This window comes from Paramormyrops kingsleyae, chromosome 21 (assembly GCF_048594095.1).
Source record: "Paramormyrops kingsleyae isolate MSU_618 chromosome 21, PKINGS_0.4, whole genome shotgun sequence".
NCBI lineage: Eukaryota > Metazoa > Chordata > Actinopteri > Osteoglossiformes > Mormyridae > Paramormyrops > Paramormyrops kingsleyae.
In genome coordinates, this window is record NC_132817.1 from 19,548,012 (window position 1) to 19,573,052 (window position 25,041).

The 25,041-nt window shown below is 43.8% G+C and overlaps 2 protein-coding genes across 10 annotated transcripts in view; both read right to left on the minus strand.

Annotated features, from left to right (window-relative positions):
• LOC111841055 (lysine-specific demethylase 4B-like) overlaps nt 1-13,105 on the minus strand; it is a 40,969-nt gene extending 27,864 nt beyond the window's left edge. Inside the window, exons 1-4 of one of the 7 annotated variants that reach the window (XM_023806538.2) lie at nt 12,825-13,105; nt 4,293-4,538; nt 2,510-2,672; nt 747-922 (exon numbers count right to left, since the gene is read on the minus strand). In XM_023806538.2, coding sequence (XP_023662306.1) covers nt 747-922; nt 2,510-2,650 — 317 coding nt within the window. In that variant the 5' untranslated portion in view covers nt 2,651-2,672; nt 4,293-4,538; nt 12,825-13,105. Of the gene's footprint in view, nt 1-746; nt 923-2,509; nt 2,714-4,292; nt 4,539-12,542; nt 12,780-12,824 lie in introns of those variants that run through there. The other 6 variants (XM_072704203.1, XM_023806537.2, XM_023806535.2 and 3 more) reach the window with 6 other exon arrangements.
• A 527-nt stretch (nt 13,106-13,632) lies between these two features.
• uhrf1 (ubiquitin-like with PHD and ring finger domains 1) lies at nt 13,633-25,041 on the minus strand. Of its 3 annotated transcripts, none has more exons than XM_023806547.2 (17): nt 24,893-25,041; nt 22,555-22,716; nt 22,195-22,455; nt 19,321-19,472; nt 18,874-19,089; nt 18,030-18,145; nt 17,459-17,645; nt 17,181-17,304; nt 16,863-16,970; nt 16,562-16,666; nt 16,333-16,439; nt 16,077-16,239; nt 15,865-16,002; nt 15,434-15,554; nt 15,130-15,278; nt 14,925-15,023; nt 13,633-14,698 (listed from the first exon to the last, which is right to left on the minus strand). In XM_023806547.2, the coding sequence occupies exons 2-17, from the start codon at nt 22,705-22,707 to the stop codon at nt 14,552-14,554; spliced, it is 2,346 nt and encodes a 781-aa protein (XP_023662315.1). In that variant the 5' UTR covers nt 22,708-22,716; nt 24,893-25,041; the 3' UTR covers nt 13,633-14,551. The 3 variants fall into 3 exon arrangements, with proteins under 3 accessions (XP_023662315.1, XP_023662314.1, XP_023662313.1); XM_023806546.2 differs by lacking the exon at nt 24,893-25,041 and adding an exon at nt 23,984-24,068 and having other exon boundaries at nt 15,437-15,554; XM_023806545.2 differs by lacking the exon at nt 24,893-25,041 and adding an exon at nt 23,984-24,067.

Here is a 25,041-nt window from a genome sequence, read left to right on the forward strand (position 1 = left end):
TTTATTTTCACATTACTGTGAAAAACAGGATACACGAATAAAGCAGATTTGTCGTAGCAATGTACTATGTGCTCGGCCCAGCTGGGGGGGGGGGGCAGACAATCGCCTGCCTTGCCTGTCCTTGTCCCCATGCATTTATATTTTTGCAGAAACAGGAGAACCTAAATTTATGGTAAACAAGCACAGGTCACAAAATGAGGTTCATTTCAAACGTTATATCTTCCCTCAGTACAGTATAAGCAGAATAAAATGACAAAACAACAAACACAAAGGTAATAAAAGCTAAAGGATGCTGGCCTTTCATCCCCCACAATGCACTTCTGCTGCTGCGGGCAGCTGGAGGGAGGAAGTCAGCTTGATGGCGCCCGCTGACCCAAGCAGATGGCAGCTTCAGTGCCTGGTGCAAAGTGGCAGGGGGTGTGGCCTACTTCCAAGCATAGCCCGGCCTTCTAGGCCTCACTTTTTACACTGATCCCCCCCCCTGCCGGATCAACAGCCAGGGTGGCGGGGGGGAAAGCACATCTCCAGACCACCTGTGTCATGACCGGTGACACCTGGAGCACAATCTCCTTCAATACGATGTCACACGTGCCGCTCGTCCGGCAGGCTGTCCCTGAACCTGCCCATCTGAGGCTCCCTCGCTGACAGACTCGGCCATTTACCGACAGCTTGGAGACCCCCCCAGTAGTCAAACAAACGACGGTAGAGCCTCGCAGAAACCGGACTCCCCATTCCCAGCCACTCACTTCTCGCTGTTGGCCAGCTTGCGGTACTCGCCCACAGTCATGCACTTCTTCTGGATGTTGTACTGCGTGAAGAGACCCGACTGGCCGGTCACCACTTGCATGATGGGCGCCGGAATCACCATGTCCTCGATGGACTCGTAACACTGGCGCGGCTTCCACTCTTTTGGAGGAATCACCTGCACAGGTGGGGAAGGCAGACAAGGCTACATCACCATACCATAGCTGTGTTAAAGACAACGTCCATTAGAATTAGTCATGGTGTTGACCCCTGAATGCTAGAAACTAGCTTTTGATTACATGGCGACTTAATTTTACATTTAACCCTAGTGATCCGGAATTAAGGCAGGATTATCATGCGCTGTCGTTCTCTAATTGCTTTAAATGCAATAGGACCTAGTGGTGAACCGATGTGGAAATTTTGGCTGATAGCAATAACATAAATTTTTGCCTAATATTACCAAAAGTGATAATTGGCTAACCTCTGGGCTCCACAAATCTGTAGTGAAACTGACATCAAGTGCTGGCGATGTTGCTTCTTAAGATCCCATGAATGTGTGAGGCAAGCACATCATTTAATGCACGCAGTGAGACTTCAGCAAAGTAGGGCCAAGTTGGGAGACTGCAGCGAGGTTCTAAGTGGCGAATGAGCCGATGGAATTCCTCGTCCTCCACTACGGAAAATGGCTGATTGAATTGGACGATCATCTCCATTATTTTAGAAGTTACGTCTTGAGCTCTGGTGCTGCTAACTTTGGATAAACTAAAGTCTAAGTATCGGCCAAGACTGACACATTGGTGCAATGCCGACGTCTCCATTCTAAACAAACAATCAGCCAATATCAATGTTGACCGATAGTTTGTGCATGCATTTCTGTAAGGACCCAATGGGATACACTGAGAGATGGGTCAAACCAGTCAGTAACCATTAATGTGCACCAACCTTTACCCACTTAATAAGCTTCCGTCTCTTACTGCCCATCGACAGAGTTGGGGACTTCATTTGTCCTGTTACAAGTTTCAGGTGGCTGTATACTTCAAACAACGCCCACACAAAACGAAACCGAACACATAGGCGAGAGCAATCTGTCACATATTTCAAACGACGCTGCCACCTTATTTGTTCCATGTCACGACACAACCCTAGGGGGCGCTGAATGTCTGTGCTACAGCAGACCCACATACGGAGCGCAAATAAACATATTGCGGCGAGTGCGCAAGTCGTTTTAATGAAGAAGATGACAGCTCGTTTAAAGTGCCAGCTATTTTTTATTCACTATTAATTCAATATTAGTAGTGACACAGACAGGGAAGCCAACAATTTACATGATACTGACGGTTACATGCTAATGAAACACACATTCCACAGCAAACATTACACGGTTACGACATTTACTATTATCAGAAATACACGAATACACATATTAATTTATACTATTTCAAATGCGTTCCAGTGCAAAGCATGCTGGTAACTGCATGATTAGTCTTGCTGATCAACTCATTGGTGTCACATTTATGACAGCCAATCGTGGACAGTGGGTGGGATCAGAACAACCGAAAAAGTTTGCCGCGGGGACCCTGCACGGGCGGTATGCCGAAAGGGTGTTTACCGCGGTTATCACACATCATATGGTGTCGTACTGCGGAAACGACATCGATATCCAGTGCTTTCGTTTGAAGTACACGGCCAGCTTTAGGGTCCAAGCCTTCCTCAGGTAAAACAGACCCCCCAAGCACGCCCTCGGAACAGGTAGACGTATCAGTACCTTGGCCAGGCCAGCGCGGTGCGCCCCCTGAGATTCCATGTACGTGATATACTTGGCGAAGTCACGGAACTCTTCCATTGTGGGCCGGAAGGTCAAGATCTTGCAGCCCGGGTTCTGCGCCATGGGGTTGTCCAGCGACATGGCCTCGGGGGAGGGGGGGGAACTGCAGAACGAGGAGAGACCGACCGATGGGCGGGGTGTCACCTGAAAAGAACTCATGAGAACTCAACGGCTGCTCTAAAGACGGTTCTTTGTTGTTTTGTGGGGCAGCCTGGTGTTTAAAGACGTCAATGGCTGGTAACCCAAGGTGACCCTGATGAAGGTACTTCAGACGTTTCAGAATTCATGATGGAAGCGGTATGTTAATCGCTTTGGGTAATGTGCTAAATAAATGTACATAAAATATGAAAATAAGATCAATTAACGCATTTGCAAACAATTATCAGCATGCAAAAGCCAATGGCATCTATTGAAATATATACATGTTGAAAAATACTCAATCCCAGCACAAAACGCCTGGCACACCAAACCTGATTTAATCAATTTAGCCCCACAGGATCAACACCCTTCATCTAAGTGAAAAGTCACTTTAACGACATTAATTACACCCACCAAGGTCTTTCAGTACCCCGAAGGAACAAATCTGGAGGGGTAAAAATGGTGGTGGGGGCGGGGGGGCAGAGGTCGCCTAGGCAACAAGTAGAGACTGTTTCTTTGGCGTGGGGTAAACACAAGTGCCTTTGAAGCCCCCACTGGAAATTTCAATCCCTGAGCAGGGCTATGCTAGGCTACAGCCCAAATGCATTTATTTAATAATCATAAACAACAAGTTGATTTATTTAATTGGATGATACTAATGGGTTCCACTCACCATCCCTGGATGAAAGCTGGAACAAAATACTATAAACTGTCTATAAATAGCAGCTGTTCCTTTGTGCCTTCAATCAAAGGGGAACAAAGAGCAGGGGTGGAACTACAAAGGGCACAAAGTCAATGGTATGCGAAGCCCCTACACAGTGCGTTTACATGTACAGCTAAGTCGAGATACGGTTATAGTTCGACTAAACCATTTAAATCGGGCTATGGTTCTTGTCCCAGTATACATGCATGGGAGGGGAATCGATTTATTGCCCAAAGTATGTTTGACTCAGATACAATAGGTGCCGATATAGTTCCTTTCAGCTTGTTAGTATTGGGCGTTTTCCAGTTGACCTATTTCGACATGTGATGTTGGTATTAATACCGCATGTCGTTGAGTTCTACTACAGCCATTTTTCGAATTCAGTACAAAATACCCCACTTTGCGTTGTGATGTCGTTCAGCGCTGGTACCAGTATTTATGCCAGTGGAAAACCAACACCCTAAAGCATCGTACTTTTCGTACCTTCTTGAAGTACCAAAAATACGGTACCTGATGCGGTGGAAAAATGTCTTTTAGTCGAGCACTGAATTGCGCAGATTTACAACAATGTACAATTCGTACGTGCTGAATGTCTGCTGCTACGCTCCAAGCGTCTTCTGTGTACCTGGTTCTTCTGTTACTTCTGGGTCAAAGCGGGGGGGGGGGGGGGGATCGATGACAACTGTGGAGCATGCGATGAGTGCCTAGGCCAGTTTGCGTGCGATTGAACGTTCTGCAGTAAATTGATTCCCAATCGCATTAAGTGGGTGACTTTGAGAAATTCGATTTAGTACGAGTTCAGTCGGACTAACATGTATACGTTTACTTTAAAAGTACAACACAACTATTCGATTTTCTTCGTGTGCATGTAAGCATACTGACTGAGTGGCTCTTATCTGGATTGTGCGGATCCCTCCACAAGGCAGGCGGAGGGGATTCACCCGGACACAGCGGCAGCAGACGTTCCACACAACCAAGAGGTCGCGCCTCGGAGACGGTCGACGGTACTGCGAGGGCAGCACGCACACCCGGGGGCTGGGGTCCGGCCGCGGCTCAGCGTCCTTCCGCCGGTGGGGGGGTGTGAAAGCGTCCCAAGCTGCTCAGCTGCTCCCGCATCACATGGACCAGCTATGGGGATATCGCACAAGACCATGAGGATGGTGATGCAGGTGAATGTCGTATGAGGATGGTGATGCAGGTGAATGTCGTATGAGGATGGTGATGCAGGTGAATGTCGTATGAGGATGGTGATGCAGGTGAATGTCGTATGAGGATGGTGATGCAGGTGAATGTCGTATGAGGATGGTGATGCAGGTGAATGTCGTATGAGGATGGTGATGCAGGTGAATGTCGTATGAGGATGGTGATGCAGGTGAATGTCGTATGAGGATGGTGATGCAGGTGAATGTCGTATGAGGATGGTGATGCAGGTGAATGTCGTATGAGGATGGTGATGCAGGTGAATGTCGTATGAGGATGGTGATGCAGGTGAATGTCGTATGAGGATGGTGATGCAGGTGAATGTCGTATGAGGATGGTGATGCAGGTGAATGTCGTATGACGATGGTGATGTAGGTGAATGTCGTATGAGGATGGTGATGCAGATGAATGTCGTATGCTGCGTTCCATTTGAGCTCCTAACTCAGAAATTCAGAGTATCTGGTCGGAAATTTCAACTGGAACAACCCCTGGCATTCCGACTCGTCAAGTTGGAAGAATCCTGACCTCAGAATTCAAGATGATTGCGCCTTTTATCAACAGAAGTTAAAGCTGTAGCTTTGTAGTCTTTGTTAGCATTTACGCCTTATGTGTGGCTCATTAAAAATACACACATACACACAAAATTGTCCAACTGCTATCTGTGGACATGTGTTATGGTGGTTTTATGTGCAACATACTGCACAATGTGTCATTATTAACTGGTATTGCTAACAATGGCTAACAATGAACCTGGCAATAACTGGCGCCTGTTTTAAAAAGCAGGATTTCTCGCTTTACCGTATAATTTGTTGGATTTAAGGTAGTCTGGGCTAAACATAACTGAACGAAGATATCAGCCATTTAAACTGGGGTACTTAAATCAGACAAACAGTCCGGCTAAGCAAGAAATCCTGCTTTGAGCCACAGGTCCCCGGTATTGCTAAACGGCTTTCCGACTTGTTTTACTGGAACGCAGTGTGACATCATTCCCAGTTCCAAGTTCCAACCTCCGAGGTAAATGGAACACAGCAATGTATTACGACGTTACGGGACACCCAATCAAATGAAATACAAAAATGCAGACCGCAGTATTATTAACGGAATATTCATATGTCTAACTCAGCCAAAGTTTGGGCAGCATGCAAACACACTGACTGAATGACGAGTGCATAATCATAGTCATCCATCCGTCTATTTCTCTATACTACTGGCCGTGGGCACTTTGTATGGGATGCCAGTCCATTACAGGGCTCACACATACGAGGGATAATGTGCAGTCACGCGTTTACATGTATTTTGTACTTCGGGAGGAAACTGGAGGAACAGCGGACGTGTAAACTGTACATTGATGACCTGGAGGGCAGGGATTAAACCCAACACCCGTGAAGACACTATATGACAATAATACTAAAGTATTGGGACATAGCTTCACCACTGAATTCAGGTGTTTTATTCAGAGTCATTGCCACAGGTGTTTAAAAAACAAAGCACCCAGCCATGCAGTCAGGTTTCCAAACGATTCTGAAAGAACGGGTCGAAGTGAATGGATCACTGAATTCAAACGTGCTCCAGGTCACAGGATGCCACCTTTGCAAGAAGTCAGACCCTGACATTTTGTTAGATATTCCACGGTCAACAGTAAGTGGTGTTATTGCAAAGCGGAAGTGTTCGGGAATAACAGGTCAGCCAGGAAGCGGCAGACCACGTAGAGTGACAGAGCGGCGTCTCCCAGCGCTGAAGCGCATAGTGTGTAAAAGTCGCTAACGCTCTGTTGACTTAACTACGGAGTTACAAACTTCCTCTGGCATTAACCGCAGCACCAAAACTCTGCGCCAGGAGCTTCATGGAATGGGCTTCCATGGCCGAGCAGCTGCATACAAGCCTCATATCACCAAGCGCAATGCCAAGGATCGGATATAGTGATGTAAAGCAGGCCTCATTGGGCTCTGGAGCAGAGGAAACTGTTCTGTGGAAGTGCTGGGCGGTATGACGGTTCATCCAGTATGCCGGCTTTAATTTTCCATACGATTTGATTTTTTTCATATACTGTCATGGCATAGCACAGCTGAAACAACAGCTGTGATGCTTCAATATTATATTGTTAGTGGCTAAAACAGCTATATATCGCTGTGCAGAATGTAATGAGGGGACCCCTGTTAATAAGAAGGGTGCGCACAGTTAACAGCTATAACATTATAACAATTCTCCATATATAACTGTCCAACTATACAGGATTTACAGCTCCTGCTGCAGTCTGTGGCTGAAAATTTGGATGACGTGTAATATAATTATGGCTGCAAATTAAATGCATATTGGTAAGGCAAAGTCCCTAATACACGGTAATTGATTTAGCACAGTAATAATTATTAAAATCATGCCAGTTAAGCAAACGTTATCAAGCTATATATATGGAAATATCAATAAAACGTGACTTGAGCAATATACAGTTGTTAAGAAAACCACCCCTTTTTAAAAACATTTAACGTATTTTATTGATGCGATCGCTTGCTAACACCATGAGTGTGAACTTGGGGGGGGGGAAATACTGATATACCATGAAACTGCCACAATCTTAAAAATACCATAATACAAAGTTTTGGTCATACCACCCAGCAGTATTCTGTGGAGTGATGAATCACATTTCTCTGTCTGGCAGTTTGATGGGCTAGTCTGGGTTTGGCGGATGCCAGAAGAAGGTTAGCTGCTTGACTGCACTGTGAATTTTGGTGGAGGAGGGATAATGGTATGGGGTTGTTTTTCAGAGGGTGGGCTCAACATACAAAGACATTTTGGACAATTTGATGCTTCCAACTTTGTGGGAACAGTTTGGGGAAGGCCCATTGCTGTTCCAGCATGACTGTGTGGTTTGGTGTGGAAGAACTTGACTGGCCTGCACAGAGCCCTGACCTCTACCCCATCAGACACCATTGGGATGAACTAGAATGGAGATTGTGAGCCAGGCCTTCACATCCAATACTCTTCTGGATGATTGGGCAACGGATCCCACAGATACACTCCAAAATCTCGTGGAAAGCCTCCCCAGAAGAGGGGCAGCTGTTATAGCTGCAAAGGGGGACCAACTCCATACTGATGCCTATGGATGTAGAATGGGACGTCATAAAGGTTCCTGTAGGTGTAAAGGCCAGACGTCCCAATACTTTTGTCCATATAGAGTATAAGGACGCTGTGTTACCTTCTGAACCATCTCTAATTTTATTATAATACTGAAAATGCAAAAAAAGGTTGTATTATGACAAACTAGATGCTGTTGGAATGATGACAATGCATTCACTGGATGGCTGAGTCACCCCCTTTCACCCATGTAATCCCAACTCCTCCCACACACCCCCGACATCTAGTCCCACATGCTTTCCCCACCTCTCCAAAAATCTTAAAAACCCAACTTCAGGTGACTTGTCTCAAGGTAATCAAATTCACTAGAGCAGCTTCTGTGACTGTCCTATCATGTGACACCACTAAGTGCTTCAATTTTGATGCAATGTCTGTTAAAAATGGAAAAAGTCCCAGATCATCACCTATACAATGATCTGAGAAGTTTGAAAAAGATCCATCAAATAGAGTTACTCTGTTCACAAGATCAAGTGTCTTCTGCATCTGCTTCCTTTGTTGCCACCTAGTGCTGCTGCTTCTATTCTGGTGTGATCCATCTCACAATGACATCAGTTGTAGATCATCATCTACAAAATGTTTTTTTATCAATATATAGTTAATTCCATCAAACCATTCTTGACATCAGATTCATAACGTCAAGTGTCTTCCGCAGTCGTCTATCCATTTGCTGCCACTACGTGGTGTTACGTTGATTTTGGCGCGATTCGTCTCAAAAATAAATCAATTCCAGTCTTTTATCCTACACAAAGTCCCTGTGGAATACTGTCAAATACTTTTTGAGTTAACACACTAAAGGGATAAGTGTCGGCTTCAACAGCAGACCAACCAAACACCATATACATTACCCATCCAGGTAATGCCATAATCAGCCAACCATGACAGTTGGCTCACTAGTAAATACTACTTGACAAAACTGCTTTACTGCCACTAAAAACTAATAAGGTGAAAACAGTGTCATGGGATTTATGGTTTGGTTCTGTTCCAACAGAAAACAATTTAACAGAAGTTGTTTGTGAGCTTAGCCATTTGCAAAGGCTGGGTTTCGATGCATCAGTATCATCAAATATGTCCTCTTACCCAGAAAACAGAGCCACGAATGCTATTTAAGCTAATTAATGGGTGATGCGTCTGTGCCAGAGAAACATCATCAATACAGCTCAACTCTAGCATCATGCGCATATGTGCACTTCTATCGCTACAAAAAAAGAAATACATAAAATTTCTTAGGTGTTTTTTTTTGCCATATGCCTCAGATCAATCAACAGACACACCCCAGAAACACTTTAAAGGTATAGGGGGGGAAAAAAACAATGTAACAGGTAATTTACAAATCAGTTTCAGTCGATACAGAGGATATTTAAATGCAAACATCAACTTGATCAGAACTGACGATCTGTCTTACTGTCGCTAACAATGTAGCATGTTGTTTAAGTTAATATGGTCATATAAGCACAGTGTAAAGCCGCATATTGTAATGTTTTGGTGTATATATTGGGGAACAAATATTAACAAATTAAATTAAGTGCCATCTCCCAAGTTCCTAAATTTCCACACAGTACATGCAGTGATGTTTCATGTCCAAGTGCACACTGTTCACATGGGAGTGACGAGACCCATTTCAATTAAACCACTCGGCCAATGCACTTAGCCATCTACAGGCTGCACCCAATACACACATACATAACCGAAAGCTAAGTGGCACGGCTGACCTCAAACGGCCATGCACAGCTCAGGCATGAAAAGCAAGCAGCTCTCATTGTGTGGCCTCAGCTGCCATAAACCTGGCTTCAGATCCCTGGCCATCAGCTGTTGAGTTTTTCCACCATTGTAACCATTTTCCAATTTATGTGAGCACATCTACTAAGCTCATTGCATACAGATGTCAGAAATGTTATACAGTAAAACTGGTCTAAGTCGCCGGCTTGTAACTCGTCAATGTGCACAAGTTGACGCTCAAGCAAAAGCCCAGATTTTTCCTAATGATGTTTCCTTTAAAATTCCTTGTGTAAATCGCCGCTTGTAAGTCGTCAAATTCCCTTAGTCGTCACCTAAATCCCGGTCCCGAACAACACAAATGAATGGATTTTCCTACCTCTAAGTCGACACCCCAATCGCTGCATTCCCGCCGCCTGCTTGTCACCACGGCAATGTAGAAACGGGGAATCCCCACCTATCGCACTAGTCGCTCCCTGGATGCCGAGGCCGTGATGAGTAGAGGTATGGTGTTATATTTACTAGCCGGTAAAACGGCGAGATAGACATAAGTCGCCGAAGTGTCGACTTAGGTGTATCTCGTCAATTCTCCAAGTCGTCACTTTTAAGCTGGTCCCGCGAGTGTCAACTTAGACCGGTTTTACTGTAGTTTCAAATGCAGCCAATTTAAAGTTTGTGAAGCAAGCAACCTATCGGAATCATTACATATAAAGTTGTTTTATGTATAAAGAAAGTATCCAGAGAGGGACATTTGTTTTCACACAGCCCGATTTTCAGATTGCTAAATCGCATGCCCTCGCTAAAGATTCGACTGCCTGAATTCAAAATGTTATCTACTATTTATTTACTCCGCCTGCTTGAAGCTGATGTCCATAAAATAACGATGTCTCATATCTACAGAAACAAAATGACCTGCAGCTACCAATACGGGATAACAAAATGTCACCGATGTCCTTTTGCTACCATTATTCTGGAAAGCATGGCGTTGTTGCACACAAATCCCTTTAGCAATGCATTTATATATATATATATACAGTGGCACCTCGGTTCTCGAATTTCTTGAAAGTCGAACAAATCAGTTTGACCTAGAACTCGATCTGAATATCAGAAGTCGAACCATGAACGCTGACCTAATATAAATTGTACGCACCAGGAAATGTCATACTACAATGCAATTCTTACTTGAATGCCTTCTTCACAGACTGGACGATTAACCAAATAAAGCAGCGCAACATTACAGTAACTAACAATAAATAAACCACTAACTTACGTGTACTATTAGAGCATTTATGTCATTTATTTAAACTTTATTTTACCACGTAAATTAACTGAAAACCAGTTCTCACTGCTTTACGTGATATTCGGGAGAAATAGCAGATTACGTATCGGAACTGCCTGGGATACAAACGTCATGCGTGTAACCAATAAGGGCAAAGGTGTGTCGTCACGGAGGCGGTTCCAGTTTGTGCAGCCGGGTGAGAGGTCGCAAAGCATCTAACCATAATGCATTGCGTCAGGATCAGAATGCGTTGCTTTAAGCCAGCGCTGTAAGCACGTCGAATGCACCCAATGACCGGACTGGGGAAACAAACTGAAACGCGGACTTAATACAGAGGACTAATGACAACAACCAGAAACAGCTTATCACATGGGGATCCCACACGTGGTTAACGAGGGGGCGTGGCACACGGAAGGAGCGGACGATCGGGGCAGGACTGGGGTAATGTTGGGATAAGATCTTTATCGTTTTGGGAGCCATTAAGAAAAAAATGCTCTTGTTTTATCATGTTCATTTTGTGCTTAAATTTATATATATATAAATTTGGGGGGCCGGGGACCAATTAATTGGATTTCCATTATCTCTTATGGGAAAAATTCGATCAGAACTTTTTTGGGATTCGATCCGGAGTCCGGAACGGATTAAGTTCGAGAACCGAGGTACCACTGTATTTGCAAGTATAGACAAACTCTGACAGATGCTTCGACTCCACATTTCCACAAAAGTCCTGTCGGCACATTCCAATAATAAACCTCCTTTCGGGCTTTAAACAGTACAGTAAAATCTTTATTTCCTTCAGTACTCTACAAATTGAGGACATAGAAAGAAGTACTGTAATGCATATCGACAACTAAAGAAAAAAGTCGTCTTTCAGAAGGAACCGAAACCAAAATCTTTTTTTCCAAGTCACTATTTTCCAACTAAGAATCCGAAAAGATCCAAAAAAAAGTTTAACATAACTTCAGCTTTTTCCATCACACAACTTGCAATTATATTACAATTCTGACAGTTCAGCCAGTTTACGTAATAGCAGACCGAAAAAAAAACCAAGTACTCTTATTAACGCATATTTTAACACATCGCGCCCCGAAAAAAATCCATGTGTGCAAAATTGAGTTAATATCTAAGTCAAAGTTAGGAACACAGGAATCATGCGACTATTGCAAGCTGGTAACACGTCAGTGATGGGGGACTTACTAATAACGATCAAGGTATAAGCCACCCCTCCTCTGCACTGTATGATGAAGCCGAATGCCTAAAGCAATTTGCTCGACATGGTTATCGCTCTGTATAGGAAAAGCAGCATACTGCCCTTTTATACCCCATGCTCCGAGTCACGTAGAACAATGCCCCTGATCACGCTTCGCATGCAAACCAAGTTCACTGTCGTACAACGATGCATGTTTATAATGTACATATTTCAGTTGTCAATTAATTGCACTTACACCGTATCCGGCTTGTCATCATCACACCCCCCCCCCCCCACCTCCAACGCGATAGCTCGTTCAAGCGAACAATTACCAACCAACCCACTGCATATTAGCAAGACTTCTACGCATTTGGTTTTGTTCGACGCATATTTAACAGAGCGACTTTATGAAAACAAGACACATGTATTAGAAGGAGCACAATTAAGATGCAAGTTCATCGTGTGTTTAGGTAAATTTAAAGCACCCCCCTCCCGACAACCATTTCTCTAGTAAAAGTCAACAAAACACCACGACGAGCAGGAACAAAGACTGTTTTAGAGCTTAATATGCAGGGTAATGTTTCCGCAGAGCGCGGTGCATGCTTCACGTCGCATTTACCTCTTGCTTTGTGTCTGTCCTGACCTTTATATATTTCGTATTAGATTCCTCTCGCTCCCTGAATCCTCTCGATCGATTATCTGTGAATACGGGATCTAGCACGGAAAAGCTCGGCCTCACCCCCACTTTTAAATATCCAATTCTGTGATTGGCTAGAAACCACCGGTGCTGGACTACAGCCTCGCTAATTGGATTCCCGGTTTGATTGACGGTACACTCCATCAATAGGATCCCCGGAATCGGCGAAGTCGTCATAAGACGACCCTACAATTAGATATTTACCTTTCCCTGTCCGCAGCTTGGTACGAGATACAAATCTTAGCCTTTGGGTTATAGAAATGAAAAATATTCTGCCCCCCACCGGTAAAATCCAGATGAAATAGCACTACTCTTCCCATACATATATTGACAAAAGGAGCCGTAGGAAAATCTGCAGTGCATCCGTCCGGCGTCGTATGGAGGCTTGCCACAGATGCCGTGTTTCACGCCCGCTCCGTCTGTGACGGCGATATCCAGCTTCCCAGCACGCGAACGTGGAGTACGTGCGCTTCCTCACAACACCATCTTAATTATGCACTGTGGCGTGTTTGCTACTACCGCACGGAAGTCGGGTGAGGGGCTGCGGGTCACAGGATACGGTGGCCTACGTAATAGACAATCGTTGCAAGAAAAGTAGCATTTTAAAGAACGTTCAGTATTGCGAGCTAATGTATACACTCCGGGCGGTTGGCTGGAGACTGGACGATTTCATGTCAAAATCAACCTCAACGCGTACAGGATACCCCAATGCACGCATATTTAAAATCTAAATAACGTTACGGTACACTATGCCCACAAATGCATTGATTAGTCAATACACCTAAGAGGTTGCACGCTAAAATTGCCAGCTGACCATGGAAAAATAGCTCTCAACAGTGTGAAGAACTTAAAAACAAGGACGTTTTGTCATCTAGAGGTCAACCATACTTAGAGATTTGGAGGCGGATGCACGGTGATCCATGAAGCAGGTGGATGCCCAAAGACTCACCCAGAGCTACACGGCCACTTGTCGGGGCCTGCTTTGCACAGCAAGAGATGCATACAAAAAGACTTCAAAAATTTGTTTTATTTTGCCTTTCATAAAAAAAAAAAAAAATCTGCATTAAGTAGAGGCAGAATACAAGAACAAACTAACGAAACAAAACTGCTAAACTTGTGCTAAAAATATACAACTTCTGAAAATTTACAAAAGTCCAAGTATGCATAAAATTCTGGGAAATAAAAGGCATTACTAACACGAGTTGCTAGCTGCCTTTGGCTTATTGAAGACAAATGTTTCTGAAATTGCAGAAATGGTAAGAAATCAGGTTAATTTAGAACCTATGAAGTTCAAACAATTTTTGTATATGACGCGTGATAACGGATTACACTGTATTCCGCTATACATTTAAGCTCACACAAAACAATGCACTGGCCAGTTTAATGGTACTGTAGTGAGGAAAAACCCGTTGAAATTGCTCTATGGATGACAGATTTAACACAGCAAACTACAGAAAAATTAATACATAAGATATGGGTGCCTTTGGGGTAACTATTCTAAGACTTTAAATATATAGCCTGATATTCCAAAGAAAATAAAAGCCTGAGGAGTTACTATAGCAGGTCAAAAATTATGCCAGACTGAAGTGCTGACTTGAAGCTGCTTCCCACCATTTCATACGATAAAATTTAACCCTATAGGTGACCAATTAAACATGTTTTAAAAGGCAGAGGTCAATCCTCATGCTAGCAGGCCAACACAGGACTGACTGGGTTTGAATTATCAACCAATGTTAAACATCTAGATTTTATATATATAAAACAGCGGTGGGGGCATCTTTGTCACCCAACTACCAGATGAAATTGTTCATGTTCAATATATTAAAAATCAATAACTTTTTCTTAATTGCTTACTGCTAAACTACAACTCAAAGTTCATGTGGATTCTGTCCGAGAAAGGAAAGCAGCAGTTTGAGCAGGGCAGGAGGCCATCACCGGCCACTGCTGTATCCGGGAAAGAACAGGTTTAGAATGGCTTGGAGGGACTTGTTGACAGTCATCGGGTTATTTTTCCCCAGGTCGTGCCTGCAAGCTGGGCATGTGTACACTTCTGCCTTGAATGAACGCTGCAGGCATTCCTGTAACATGAACCGAATGCACAATATTTAACTTCGATTGCCCTAAACATGCTTTACACATAAAATGCAATGAGAAACGAGGCTTTGAAAATAACAATGGGCAGGATTAGCCCGCAAAATCAGTCACTGTTCACCCAATTAACATGTAAAACACCATAGAAGTAGAAATGCAGACCAAATTTGCAGTAAATGGAGACCTGATCCATGAAACTGACAGCTCACTCACCCTACACACGTTGTGTTGACACTCTGTAGTGATTGGCTGATACACCACCTCCTGGCAGCAGATGCATAAGAATACCTCTTCAACTTTGTTCAGAAATTTCTACAGGCACAGGGATGGACAGATAAGGTTGTGTGCCCACAAAGTCATGTTATACAATCTGTTATATTTCAGCATCTCGTGTACATCAGGTGTAGGCTGAACATACTGGCCCCTGAGACAGGCTCTGCATGGCTTCATCCCACAGCTTCTTGTTGAGCTCATCCCCCTTTATCAGAGCTTTCTGCTCCGCCGTTAGCTTGTAGGTCTCCACTTTCAGCTTCTTTGGAGAGCTCTTGGCTGGAGATTGCTTTTCCGCTACGAGACGACCATCACACATGCGGCTAAGCCAAGCTTAACGTAGCAAAGCAAACAAGTACACAGTACCACACAATGCTTAAAAGGTAAATTTCTCTAAAATATGCCTAACATTCCTTTCACGGCTTCCAAATTTTTCACACACACACACTCACCACCTTGAGATTGTCGTTTCCTCTTCCCTTTGCTGGGTGTGTCAGTCACATCTTCCTCCTCCATCTTATTCTCCTTCTCCTTCTCCTTGGAAGCCACTGCCTCCAGGTAACCCTCAGGATACTAACCAGGGAGAAAGGTGAACATGAACAGTTTTTGATTCCGTTTTCTGATAAACAAGACCAGAAAATTCCACATTGTAGGTATTTTCTTCTTCTACCAGTGTTAACATTTAAATCGGGCACCATATCACAAAAGGAGGAGTCTCTATAGTGGAATTTCTCAGCTGGAAATTACATCCCAAAGAATGTCAGTGTTCCTTCAACAAACATTTAGAAGATGTTTTTGTCTACAGTGATGTAGATGGTCCATCATACATACATGGCTGTCAAGCAACCAAAAACTTAACGATGGTGTTCGAGGAGATGTATACCTGCATGGTGAGACCCAGCTTCTTGATCCGGTCCTTGCCGTCTCGGGTCCAAGGTGCTGGCTCATCGTCATTACGCTTCAGAAGATACCTCCACACCAAGAACCCAGACTTCCCTTTTTCAGGCCAGTACTTCACCACCTTTAAGGAACACAACTGTTAGCAACCTGAGGGCACAACATGGAGGATAAAGGTAAAAGCACTCACTCACTCACCTTGTAAATGCCGTCATATCTGTTGCCATCCTCAGGGCAGTATTTGCTGTGCTTTCGTCCTTTGGAGCTACGCACGACCCTCACTGGTTTCCCCGCTTTCCAGTTCTTTGCCTCCGCTCCATCCTTGTCGTTAATCGCAGCATTGCAGTTCAGAGCCAAAGCTCTATACATCAAGCGACAAGATCAAGACAACTGTCCCGACAGCAATACACCTGGAGCAGCACCGTCTGTTTGTCATGAGGCGATGCTCAGTTACCTGTTCATGTTGGTAAGTTTCTGGTCACATGACTGCTCAGCAGTCCTCTTGTTCCCTGATAAATCTCGTCCACCAGAACCAGTGTAGGTAAACTCATTTCCATCATCCTTCAAGGAAGCGGTAGGCAGAGGGAAGAAATTCATTAGTAAAAGCCAAACTAACTGGCACTGAAGATGCCCACCATAGTAAAGAGAGTGTAGTCAGAAAGGTTTGGGGCGACTCAACCCACCACGTCATCCTCGTAGCCCCCGGCCAACACCAGGGAGTAAGCACCGTCGTTGCTGCGGCCATGGATCCCAGCCACATGGGGTCTGTGTACCCCTGACTCACTGACCTGTAAAACACACCCGAAAGAGACCAATGAAACATGCGACCAGTCAGTCTCAGACATCATTCATGTTGAGCTGTGGCTGCCCAAGGTATACATTGACTCCAAACATGCATGCAGCTGGGGCAGGTTTGACAAATTTCCAAAACCTAGGAAACAAGACGACTATAATAGCGGGTAATCTCAAGACATAATGGCTAACCTGTACTCGGAATTTCCACAGAGAGCCAACCGGGACCCCGGGCACTGGTCCATAGTGGTTAGAGGGAACAATTGTGCACTGTTTTGTTCGGCCAACACAAGCCATACCCTGGGATGAAAACGAGAGAAGGTTGAATGGAGAGACTCAACACACAAAGCACTTTTACAAGGGGTATACATGACGCCTGGCCATTAGTCCACTGCATTCCTCCCGCACCGTGTCAATTATTCAGGGAATACAAATCTTATGAGGAAAAATGCTGGGCGGGCAAAAAAACAAAAAACAAACACCGGTGTGTTGAAATGACGTACTCCATACCTTCCCCCAGTCCCTTTGGCTGGAGGAGCTTGCAGAGGCCATCTTTGCTTTCTTCTTGCTCTCCTTGAGCTTCTCCCCAGCCAACACCACCTCATTCACGTCATTCCGACAACTTGGGCAGTACCTGCAGGTAGCCAAAGGAGGTGAAAATGAGCTAAGCCTAGAGCGGTCATATCCCAGTCAACTAAACGTCTACATCTATTAAACTAAGCAGACATACGAGAGAATAAATAAATAAATAAACAAACACTGGCAAGGCCATCATCCAAGAGACTAACCAGTCCTCGTCCTCAGGTATGGTGGTAAGCGGTGGATTGAGGCAGTACATGTGGAAGGCCATGTCACACTCGTCACACAGCAGCTGCTTGTCTGGGTCCTGCTTTATGCCACACACGTAGCAGTTGCACATACGGCAGTTCTTGGCCGGGTTGTCCTTGCAGTGCTTGCACTCTGGCCCATTCGACCCTGGGAAACGTAAAGGAAACCCTTAAATCTAAGAAGTGTGTGTGTGCGTGGGGGATGTAACAGACTCCTTTCTACTGAAGACATTGAAACCGGGCCTACATTCACCTTGTGTTATGTGTGTAAATCAGTGATTTACAAGGGGCAACTCAACACTTGGCCTTAACACTTGCATGTTTTTACAAGTAACGTATACAAAAACTATACAGGGTTCAACTTAAACTTCAAGCTCACGTCATCAGTTTATACAGCTGATCCAAGGGTACAGCAACACTTGCAGCGGAAGCCCAATTTCATAAACAATTATGAACCTACCTTGATGAACGTTGTAAGTCAAGATCCATCACACGCGATAAGCCTCAGCCACACTATTATGAAGCGACTTACTTTTCAATGGGCTTTCACACGCCGCTCCCGACTCATCTGTATTCCCAGGCTCCTCTATCTTGTATATTTCAGTCACAAACATGATGCGGCAATCGTTCAGTGAATCACCAGCATCTCTGCAAAAACATAAGGTCATACCATCAATTCAACCCAAAGCCAGAGCACACAGCAATAACTCGCATATGGTCAGAGTCTGAGGAAAACCATGTCCGCTTTGACTATTGTGACTTATTACTGTAGACAGAATCTGTCCATTCTCCTGTCTACTCACAGCATTCGATATCTTATACACCAAAGAAATGATGTTTCATGAACTCTCCTATTTACATACTATGTTTCTACTAGTTAACATGTGCAATCATGATGGTCATTTGCATGGATTGCTTTATACCGCTAATTTTAACAATGTTGATAGCTAGGCAGCTTACCGACACGTTAATTTTGAAGATCAAGCACTACACAGTGACATATGCACCTCAGTGACAGTCCACGCAAGTACATTTTAAACACCATTCACTGATGGCTATTTTTGGTGTTAAGGGTGTCATTAAATTATTGTTACATCTATTTTGTAAAAATTGGCTGAGAAAATGCTTTTTTCTTTCCGGTGAAAACTGGAGATCTGTGTTTATTGGACGATGATGACATGCACATTGTACATGAATTCACAGCAAAACTCCACAAATAATGTGGAAATGTTACAGTATACTAGCAAGTCATCTGGAACTAATGCTTAAATCAGGTGTAATTAAAAGCCCAATAGGAATGGCAGCTAACACACAATACGCTACCAGGACCTGATGCAAGAGGAGCAAAGTGTGTACTGTGAAGAAAAGACCAGTACCCGAGCAGAATCCTGCCAAAGACCTCGCGGGCCGTGCGCGTCTCCCGCTTCCTCTGGATCTGGGCATCGTACCAGTAGCCACGCTCTTTGGGCTCGTCGGGGTTGTAGTTGACCATAACCACCATACCCTCCTCCAGCTGATGCCACTGGTACACGGTGCGAGCACGTGGACGCACATCTTTACCCCGCAGTTGCACCACACCATTTTCTGGGTAGCTGGAAACAAAACCACCTCGATATGAACACTCAGAAGAATGAATGACAAATGCTCCTGAAGGCTGTACAGAGCTGAGGTTCCTTGAAAGATTGCAATGCTTCAGAAAATGTGCCATGGTTTATACCCTGGGTTCAACAAAACATCTAATCTCATCTTAAATTCCCAGCTGACTGAATCACATCTTAAACATTCGCTGAATAGATTCCAGATGCAGACGGCATCTGACTCACTCTTCGTATTTGACGTGGTAGAGTATGTTGTCCTCATCCGACTTTCCCTCATCTCCGTCCGATGGGGTCCTGGTCTCTCTCGTCACGTTCATGATCTGGGCCTCAAACCAGGCCCCCATATTCAAATCGCGGGCATCTACAAACTCATTTATCTGAAACGCCATGAGATGCACGACATAAGGCATGTGTACCAAAACAGACGGCACTAGTTCTGTCCAAACTAGCTTGTCTTCCCATACCCTCCCAGCAATAAAGTACCAGTTGAATTTCAGTCACATGCTTTAAGCTAATTGTTTTGGCTACATTCAATGTTCACATATCGAATTTTACACAACTCACATAATAGTGAAAAGGTTTCAAAACCCTTCCACGCTTCCTTTTTCATTAGGATGTGGGACTACTTTACCATTCACTGCGCTCAGCCCCTGACCAAAGCAAAAATCTAAAGTCATAATGACAGCCCAGAAACCGAAATCCAACCTTCAGAAATGGGTTTCATTTTTTGCCTTTTACTAAAAGGCATGTGATCTGCACAAAAATGTAAACATTTGCATACAGTGTATATACACACCAAAGAGTTAGAAGAAACTCCATTGCTTTATGCTGTTGTACACCAAAACAGATTTAATGTTATCTACCAGTGAAAACAAAGGATGGGTATCATTAAGATTTTAATGGTACTTAAGAGAAAAAGTTAAGAAAAAATTAACATGCTTTCTTATATGTATTGTATGTATTAACATTAGCTTAATAAATTAACATTCTTCAGTAGCAAACGGCAACATTTAACAAGTCACTGTCAATGTGATTACTGAAATGCAAAATAATTTACAACAGCAATGTTCTGAACAATTCACCATTATAAACTGATTTTATGATTAATGAAATGTAAAATAAATGTAATAATGTTCATTTAAGTGAAAACCTGAATGCAGGACTTCTTGACTGTACTGTACTTTACTGTGTGGTAAGCTTAGTTTGTCCAAATCACTAAATCCAAGACGACATGTGATACTCACACCATTTCAGACTGAATTCATGAACACACCCATAATAATGAGTTGGGTAATGGTTACTTTAGTCATAACGCCATATTAGTATAATTTAGTTAACTCTGTGTGAGGGCTCCGCTAGGATACATAACATACCTGGGGCAATGACAGATAACCTACGAGCCAGGCAGTGGAAAACTGCACTTCTCCGTATGCATCTGATGGACTTTTGCTAAACGTTTAGATGGATTGCTTGCGTTTTCGCCCCTTACATGTAAAACACTTGTTGCACTTGTGATGACGCCGTTAGCATCTACCCTAGTGAAATGTCACCACACTTTTGAACATTTAGTTCTGTCTGCTATGTCACTAAAAGCGGGCTCCGTGTGTGCGCTACACGTCGCTGCGCATGAGAGAGAGAGGAGAGAGAGAGCAAGAACGAGTAAGCTACCCCGCGCCCCGCCCCTCACACGCAGGCTCCAGGAAATATGCAAGAAAACTTTCAGGTACCAATAATAAATAAATATTTTCTTAATTTCTTCAGTACCATAAACCTAACCGATAACATCAGAGCTCATTAATACTACAGTCTTTAATGATTTACCCCCGGGGCCCATTTAATACTGGGTCTCAGTACTTATCCCTAGTGAAAACCCTTCACATGCACAACTACAGTTTGTACTGTAGACCAATGTTTCTCAACGCGGTCCTTAAAGTCTCTCAGACGTCACACGTCTTGCTCCCCCTCAGCCCCTTGACAGACAGTCCACATTTTTGCTTCTGGGAGGGAGCAAAAATATGGACTGTATGAGGGTTCCCAATGTCCGGGTTGAGAAACACTGCTGTGGACCAAAACATCCTGTAACTTGGCAAGAGTTTCAGATACAGTTAATTTAGCTTTCATTTGTGTCATACAGAGTTCTTTTAACCCATTTAAATAGAAGAAACATTGAGAGGATTACAATTTTACACCAACTACAAAACAAAGGGTATATTTGTTATTTAACTCATCTCTAAACTTAAGTACTGCAGTCTGAGAATGTGTCAAACATTTTTTGTTCCATGTATACGGGCTACAGTGCCTGCCATTCTCTACCTGGCAACACCTACAAGTTAGTTACGTTGACTTTCAACGCCATAACAACCAGGGCTATAGTCAGTGAGCAAATGGACAGTAACAGATTGAACAATGAAAAACGTCAAATATAATAAAACATGTTTAACTGCTGAAAGGAGTGGATCTTCACCTGTAAGCAAGTAACACCTACAAGCCAGTGAAAGTTTCATACCAGTGTAGAAATGCAAGTGAAATGTTTTAATTCATCAAGATCACTTTATACGATCTTATTACAGTTCCTTTTCATGTTGGTCTTCAAGACTATTTTGCAAGTTACCGAACAGTACAAACAAGCTAAATACTCTAATAAAAGATATGTCCGTACAAGGTAGCAAAACCGCAAAGAAAAAAATATTACCAACATTAAATTCTTTTTAGGGACCAACTCTTCCATATTGTCCACGCCGCTATGTCACCAATTCGGGATCACGCTGCATGCGGCATATTGTATGTCGGCAAGAGGGCATGAAAGGGACAACCTACTATTTGCCACTACTGGTTTATTGGTGTGTCGAAACAGACTTGGCTGACAAAACAACTTCAGATGCCTGCGTGAATCACCGAACTCCAACCGACAGAATGTGCGCTGTAACGCGATACTAATGATCTCTCAATAAAGGCAGATCGAGGCGACGGTGTAATTGTTCACAATCGAATATCGTCAAATCGCACACCCCTAGCTCATCACAAGCCAAATAACTTGGTGAAGTCAGGCACACCGGATCACTGCATTCAGAAGCTGAACTGGAATATGGCGATCCCCACCTTATATAGACCGAAGCCAGGGCACACGAGTTCGGGCAGCTCGGCCTGCGCCGAGGCGCCTGCCAGCTGGCCCTCTGTCTCCCCATGCGTAGAGCTCTTGTCTGACTCGCTCGGGGCTGAGCCACAGCCTGAATCAGAGTCAGAGAGCTCCGCCTCTTTGTCCTTGGGAAGAGCAACAGGGGGCAGATTCTGCCTGACCAGCAGCTGCACGATGTCGTTCAGGCCCACGTTGTAGTCAAATATAGTGTGGCCATCTTCCATCTGGAGGGCAGAGGACAGCTAAACGGTTAATACTCTGCTAAGAGGGAGGAGAGGTGACGGTAAGCCCCTCTGAAACGTTAACATTTCTGTCCTCCGTACCTGTTTGCCCCTATAGAAGAGCCTCTGCACAGATGGCTCCACCTTGAAGGCCTCGGAGATCTTGAGACGCAGTTCATCCACCTTGGTGAGTTTGGACAAGGAGTCAATTCGGTGAGTCACCTTGCCATCCATGGTACGCACCTGGATCCACATCCTGCAGCCCTGAAACAGAGTATCAAAGATCTGAGGGAGAAAACGCTACTGAAGGGGAAAATTTATGATTTCACAAACGCTGGATGCTAGGAGTTCAGAACTCTGATTTGGAGCATTTCCACACCAATATTAAAAAAAAAAAAACTTCAAGAATTTCAGATTAATTAGAACAATGCAAACACTTAAACCATTATATAAAGTCACAATAAACATAGATTAGATATGGCTGAGACACGCCCACAGTGTTTACCACGCACAACACGGCAACATTCATAAAACTGTTTTCGGCACAAAGCGCACAATCACAAAGTATATACAGCAGGCTATTAAATTTAGTAATAACCCCGTACTCCGTTCCAGGCACATAAGGGCCAATAAGAAACTGTTTTAATCAGCGGCTACACTGAAAAGCTGTTTTGAACCACCCAATTTTCTGAAACGCCATCTGCCATTGTGAGTCAAAGGCACAGTCTTGTAGCACAATACAACCCCCCTGAAGCACACAGTGGCAGGTTTCCTGAGTCTTCCTCGGCACCGCCGTAAGGAAACAGGAAATGTTCCTCTGGTATATCAGATCACTTAACGCATTCAGAAGAACTGGTACTGAGGCTTTCTTCTGCAGCCCTTCATCTGCACCTTTAAGATTTTCACTCCTGCAGTCCATTTATATAAGGTGATATGTCAGCTCACACCAAATTAAAGTGAAACTACCTTTAACTCAATTAACTTTTTGCAATAAAACAAAAAAAACGTTAAACGCCTGTCAGAATGCAAATTGGGCTTTAGTGGAAGTAGTGAGCATGTGAAACATATGTATTGTACCAAGGATCAAAAACAGGCTCATTAAATGTTATGCAATACCAGAAATTCTCTCAAAACCCGAAAACCCAGGACGACACCCATAATTATTAGTGCAATGTATTAAATGGACAACTAGACAAATAAAAATAGGCAGGTTCATTGAACAAGACTTGGCTGGGGAGGCGTGAATATGAAGAAATATAAATAATAATATTTTTTTTAAACAATTTATGTGTTAAGTGAGCCTAAGAGATTTGCAAGGGGCAGTGGTTAAGGACAGCTAACAGCAGCCGTATAAAAGACTAGACAAAGTTAAGAATAGTTTCAAGCCCATGACTCGCTCAAAGAACGGTATGTACCGCCATCTAGCCTGTCCTCCATTTAAAATAAAATATCATGCACTTTAATTACTCAACGTCAAACGACCGTTTTTGTTGTCACTGGTCTGGTGTCAGTGTTTAAGAACAAAACTCGCCTCTATCCATTGATGACGCCTAACGAAACGCGTGCTGATGCCCAACGGGTGCAATCCAGCCAAGCAAAGCACACTTTCCACCATTTTGAAGGCGGACTTCTCACACCGCCCAACAAGTGCCTCCAGTTTCACACAACGCCGCCTCTCGCACACCGTGTTAAGCCCAGACTTTTATGTGATCGCACGGCTGAAAAGCGGGGATAGGCGGACCGGGTAAGGGTGAGACCGGCCAGCGACCCAGCTAAAAGCAGCGCGTTTTAACTTTAGCATTTTATACCGCAAATACCCAGTTAGTACAATAGGCGCAAGGAGGGCTTACGCCTTGCGAGCATCACCGACCCAACGAGAAGTTAAAGAGATGTCCTGGGGTGCGGTTATCGTTGGGTACTAACCCCAGGTACCGAGCCACATTACCAATAAGACAGGTTCAGCCATTTATATGAAAGATAATGCTCCCAGAAACCTCTATAGCTAGCCGCCTAGCTCATTTTCTCCCAACTTCCCCGACGTAAAGGCGACTGTTTACACTTCCCCGATGGAAAGCCAACGTGTAAGTTAAATTCGGTCCGTTTGGATCCCATTATTTACGTGAGACCCAGGCTACCCAGGGCACGCAACAAAACACCCTCTCCACGTGTTTTGCAGAGTCCACTTAAGGCTAGTCGGCTTAAAACTCGGCGAGGTTGAGAAACAAAACCTCCTTCCTTACTTTGAAAGACTTTCTGAGATAACTTTTTGAGGCCGCCTAGTAGATTATTGACATTTTAAGAGCTATTCTGCATGAGCCATTTTTGGAATTTTAAAATCTATCGTTACATTTTTCTTCTTAAATCAAAGTTCATGCCTTTAGATAACTCACAATGCAACTATAGCGACACTAAAATTAACAGATACATAATGAAACATTACCTGTGTTCAAGCTCTTCCAAAAGCAAACAAATAAAATATATAAAATGCAGATAAAATGTATTTTAAATTGATGCGTTCCCACCGTGACAGCGTTGTTAATAAGAAATGAGAAGACTTGAATCAATGAGATTCTTCAACCGTAGGTGTCC